Source organism: Alnus glutinosa, chromosome 1, assembly GCF_958979055.1.
Source record: "Alnus glutinosa chromosome 1, dhAlnGlut1.1, whole genome shotgun sequence".
NCBI lineage: Eukaryota > Viridiplantae > Streptophyta > Magnoliopsida > Fagales > Betulaceae > Alnus > Alnus glutinosa.
In genome coordinates, this window is record NC_084886.1 from 9,756,295 (window position 1) to 9,761,604 (window position 5,310).

General features: G+C 38.8%; 1 protein-coding gene across 1 annotated transcript; it reads right to left on the bottom strand.

Annotated features, from left to right (window-relative positions):
* Nucleotides 1-867: 867 nt before the first annotated feature.
* LOC133871530 (uncharacterized) lies at nt 868-5,090 on the bottom strand. The gene is made up of 7 exons (XM_062308966.1): nt 4,170-5,090; nt 3,882-3,984; nt 2,906-3,774; nt 2,698-2,800; nt 1,793-2,586; nt 1,526-1,624; nt 868-1,380 (listed from the first exon to the last, which is right to left on the bottom strand). Exons 1-7 carry the CDS (start codon nt 5,058-5,060, stop codon nt 1,300-1,302), a joined length of 2,940 nt encoding a protein of 979 aa, XP_062164950.1. The 5' UTR covers nt 5,061-5,090; the 3' UTR covers nt 868-1,299.
* Between the last annotated feature and the right edge of the window lie 220 nt (nt 5,091-5,310).

Below are 5,310 nucleotides of genomic sequence, written 5' to 3' on the forward strand. Positions count from 1 at the left end.
TTAAGCTTTTAAATTAAGTGGTGTATCAACATATTATATTAGAGTATTTTATTCCATTGGATCAACAATTGATTTTGTTTTTTCACAAGTACTGATCTAAGAGCTTATTATTATTGTCATATCATCCAGTTGTATGATAGTTACTCGTTATATTATGGTCGATCTTACTATAAATCTCCCGCAAAGGTCAAATCTTTTAACAAAAGAATAATATTATTTAGTAGATTGTTATACGACTGCCATAAAACTGAGATAGCGTGACAGTGAAAATCAGCCTGTAATTATTTTTTAAAAAAAAAATAAAAAATACTGATTCAAGGGTTTGATTTCACTATCACAAAAATTGTATGATAGTCATATAACAGTATACTAAATAGTATTATTCTTAACAAAATAGTTTTCAAAACTCTGAAAGTTACCAAGCAAGTTACTTAGTTTGCCCAAATGCGTAACCCATCACATTAGAATGTGATGAATTTATTATTTATATATCGGGAAAAGTCATATATCCCTCTCAAATTACCACTCAATTGATAACGTCTCTAACAAACTATTAATTGGAACAATGACCCTCAAAACTATAAAAATAAATAATTGTCAATATCCCCAGAAATAAAAATAAAAAACCAATCATTTGTATTGTACTCTTACCTTGTGGGATATCTTATCTTCAGCACAGAAAGCATCGAACATTGAAGATTGTCGTCCTGAGAAATTGCCAAAGCATATAAGATTTAAACAACTCCGGCAATTTTACATTGTCATCTGCTATACTGTCTTTGGCAACTATGACATCCAGTTGCTACCATTCATACTTTATTTCTATTAGTCAATCCTATAATCTTGTGAAAGGATTGGAACTGTGAAGACTTTCAAAAATCAAATTCATCTTTTAAATTAAAGCAATTACAGTAGTCCAATGTAGATGTCATAAGAAACATGCAGATGCACCTCTGCTGAAAGCAAATTGAAGTTCCACAGATCTCAAACTCAAAGAATAGGTTGAACCCTAATGTATTTCTTTTAATTTTTCCTAAAATAATACTAGAATACCATTCTCGAAATATCAACTAGTTTGCTTTTTTGGACACAACACTTGTTTCCTCTTCCCAAGATACAACAAGAACAATAGACTTCCCTGCTGCTTGGCGCTTAAAAATTTCATTCAAGCTAGAATCAAACAATGTGTGTCAGTCACTGGAGCCAAATTTGGCCTGAGTGCCGGCAGACCAGCGTAATAAGCTCTCATATGACAAGTATGGCAATATTCTTTGTGCAGTATCTTTCACATGGTCAATACTATTTGTTTGGAGAGTCTGCCTTTGGAATGACCTTTTCTTCGACATAATTGGCAAATCTAACTTTTGGCGGCTGCAAGCACTGTTACAAATAAGTTGAAATGAGTTTATTGGCTGCTTCAGGTAAGATATATTGTTCAAAAGCCTACTGGGGAAAAACAAGAACAAAAGGTGAACTCTGTGAATGGATTATAAGCAATTTGATATAGAGTATAAGTGACACTTACAGTGATTCTGCAGTGGATGTTGAGCTCATCGTTCATCTGGCCTAGGCGATGTTTTGCTAGTTCTTCTGCTTCAGATGCTTTCCTGCATGCTTCTTTCACCTGCATCAAATAGAAAACATTCTTAGAATTCCAGCAAGAATTTTCAACTCCACGGACACAAATGGATGGCTGCTTATTTTCTGATAAGACCATTGACAATAAAATCAAACCAAAACAATAGATATTGTGAATGGGAAACATTATGAGCCCAATGTTTGCTGTGCTCACCTTATTGACATGAATAGTGGAATGATCATTGACACCATCAGTAGATTTTTCAAACATAGTCCGCAGGTATGATAGTTCCTTAATCAAATCTATGGCCACCTCTTCGGCATCTTGCATCTGATTTTTGGAGAACTCAAATGCTCTCTCCGCATGGAGACGAAAAGAAGCACAGTTCAAACAAGTACAGAGCCCTCTGCATCCTCGTGGATTTCTTTTAAGAATCCCCTTTTTGAGTCCAGCAACATGAACTCCTGAAGGAACTGAGGCTTCAAGTTGAGATGTATTCTGAGACAAGCAATCTGCTTCAACTGGCTTTGTACCATTAGAATATTTTATAGATGAACTAGGGCAGTCCATTTCAGTGTTGCCAGAAACTTGCGAGATCGATATTCTACCTTCTTCCCTAGACAAAGCTTCACAGGTGACAGGAGGACACAGTGAAGTAACTGGTAGAGCGATTTCATGTACAGAACTCACTTTCTTAGGGGAAGTTTCCAATTGACCATACTGAACTGGCAGCCGAAGTTCCTTTTGTGAATCAAGCGGAATTAAGGATTCAAAAATGTCCCGAGGACGTTTCAGCTTTGGATCATCATCATTAGATGAATCATGGGCCGAAGGCAATTCATCCATTGGCAGAGTACCAGAATTGCTAGTATGACGCTCTGCGTGAAGTCGGCAGCCATTTGAATTATCAACTGGCTTTTCTTGACAGTCAGAAGTGACATGTGGTGGAAGCAGTGTTTGTTGCAGATCCTTCTCAAGTTTTAAGCAATGACCATTCTCTGAAGCACCTAGAAAAATGAAGGCTTGCAAGAATGATTAGCTTTTCTACTATTAGTGTACAAAAATCCTCATCAAAGCAATTATATATATGCTGTCATAGAAAAGGCAACAGGACGTACAAGATTTATCTTTTGTGATATCCATAAGAAATGGAAGCAATCTTCTATAGCTGAATGAGCCCGGAGTTTTGTATAACTTAATTCCTGAACATGGATTTATAACCTGTTTCAAAATAAAAGCCTATCTTAAATATATTTTTATGATGAGAAGAACTTACAAAAACCACATACTTGTCAGTCTCTCAAGATTTCAAGAATAGTTTCTTACCAGTTTACTTTTAGAATTGGAGTAGATTCTCTTATCACTAGAACATCTAGCAATTCTTGTATCACTTCCATTTAGGGGTTTCGCAAAGACGTGATCTGTACTCTTTTCAACAAATTCCACTCTACCACCTCCATTTTCTTCAATGTACGGTTTAGCAAAGATCTCAGCATCTGGTGGTGTTGTCTGGACAAATTCTTCATTCGAACCATCAATTTGATTTTGAACCTTGCCATCATCATCATCATCACCTCTCTTCTCTAAACTGAATGATTTGATGTTCTCTGCTTCAGACAAATCAGAATTCAGATTCTGAGCTTTACAAGGATACCCATCATTAAGTTTCTTCATTCCTCCAGTCTCAGACTTCTTTGAATGATCAGAGTGATGACCAACTCCATAATCTCTGCCTGAATGGCATTCATCAACAATCAAAGACAACTGAGGGTTTGCTTCATCAACATGTTGAGCCTCGCTAGAGAACCCACAATCAGTTTTCTCAGTTTCTCCATTCTCACTCCGACCCTTTGCATCCTCCTCCAAAACCGAAGACAGATCAGGGTTTGAGTCATTCTTATGATCTTCACTAGAAAACCCCAACTCAAATTTTTGATCATGGAGCTCATCAACCGATTTTTTGGAATCGAATGTCATTGATGATTCAGGACAGTGTTCACACATTGATAAATCCGCCATGTTACCGTTTGACGACTCATTGGCAGAATTTAGTACAGATGTGGGTGAGTTACCAGAGTCACCAGTGTTTGATTTATCCGTGGAAACTTCTTGACCATTAGAAGCGAACTTTGGTTGGGGCAGCAATTGTCCCGAACCCTTGTCCAGTTTTGGCAACTGAGTACTTTTTGGAGTATCTATAGAAATTCATTAGAAGAATTGTCAGCTCCTTTGACATACTTCTCCGAACTAAAAAATCAGCTTATGTAATTCAAGATTCAAGAAAAGAAAAATTACAACTTACAAGAATTATCTTTTACGATATCCCTCAGATAAGGAAGCAATCTTTTATAGCTAACTGAACCCGGAGTTTTGAATAGTTTCCGACTAAAACATGGTCTGAGCACCTACTCCAAAATCCCAGACTATTTCACATTAGCATTAAGCATAAAAGTTATAGAATTTACAACAGAATTTCAATGTGTAAAAGTTCCAATTGTTATCAACATCCAGCAAAATTAACCAAAAGAAAAAGAAACAAAACGCGTTCGCGCGCACAAAGACGTTCTTAGAAAGCGTCTTAATTTCTTACCGATTTGGCGTCGGAAATAGAGTGATTCTTCTTGTCATTGTTGGCACCGAAAGCCTCTCCAACACACTTGTCAACTCTCTGAACAATTCCATTAGGAGGCTTCCCTTCATTTTCATTAACCTCTCCATCGCCAAACACCTTGGCATCGGGCGGCGTTGTCCGGACACTTTCCTCATTCAAATCTCCGACCGCCTTGACAAGCCCAACATACTCACCATCACCACCACTCTTCTCCGAACTACCCTTCTGCCCGTTCACATTAACCTCTTCACTCTCATCATTATATGCATTTTTATCCAACCGGATCTCCTCCACAATCGAAGACAAAACCGTGCTTATATCCTTCATATTCTCCACCGCCACTGTACGATGAGAACCCATATAAACACTTCCTGCATTCTGATCGTCGTGGATTGATTTGGGAGAAAAGACCCGTCCTCCATTTTCATTAACCTCTCCATCATCAAACACCTTGGCATCGAGCGGCGTTGTCTGGACACTTACCTCGTTTAAATCATCGACCGCCTTCACAAGCCCGATATACTCACATTCACCATCACACTTCTCCTCCACATCATTATATGCATTTTTATCCAACCGGGACTCCTCCACAATCGAAGACAAAACCGTGCTTATGTCCTTCATATTCTCCACCGCCTCCGTATTATGAGAACCCATATAAACACTGCCTACATTCTGATCGGCGTGGGTTGGTTTGGGGGAAAAGACCCGTCTGGTGCGGAGATCCTTGATGAGGCATCGGAGGTCGGCGTCGTCGGGGGAAGAGGAGGATTGGTGGATCTGGGATTTGCTGCGGGTGCAGATGCGGATCATGGGATGGGATGGGGTCGGGGTAAGCTTGCGCTTCTTGGATATTCGCTTTGCGTCCATGGCTGCTTGTGTGTTGCACACCCAGACACAGAGAGAGAGAGAGAGAGAGAGAAAGAGAAAATATGGCGGGAAATGTTAAAGAATTGTTTAGGGTACTTTTCTGTGGCGGGAAGGATGGATCCTTTTGGCGGGAAATAAGAACAGGTTCGGGGTGGGTTGGATCAGGTACCACTCATATCAATCTGGATTATTTTTTATTATTTTTTCGAACATGTAGCATCTGCTACTATATGTATAACTGAGAAAGCCC

What these genes read in the sequence shown, in the direction of transcription:
- LOC133871530 (XM_062308966.1), bottom strand. Translation starts at nt 5,060, where the DNA reads ATGGACGCAAAGCGAATATCCAAGAAGCGCAAGCTTACCCCGACCCCA. An exon ending in CTATTTCCGACGCCAAATCG is followed by an intron (nt 3,985 to 4,169) that starts GTAAGAAATTAA and finishes ATTTTGGAGTAG; the next exon opens with GTGCTCAGACCATGTTTTAG. An exon ending in TATCACAAAAGATAAATCTT is followed by an intron (nt 2,587 to 2,697) that starts GTACGTCCTGTT and finishes TCATTTTTCTAG; the next exon opens with GTGCTTCAGAGAATGGTCAT.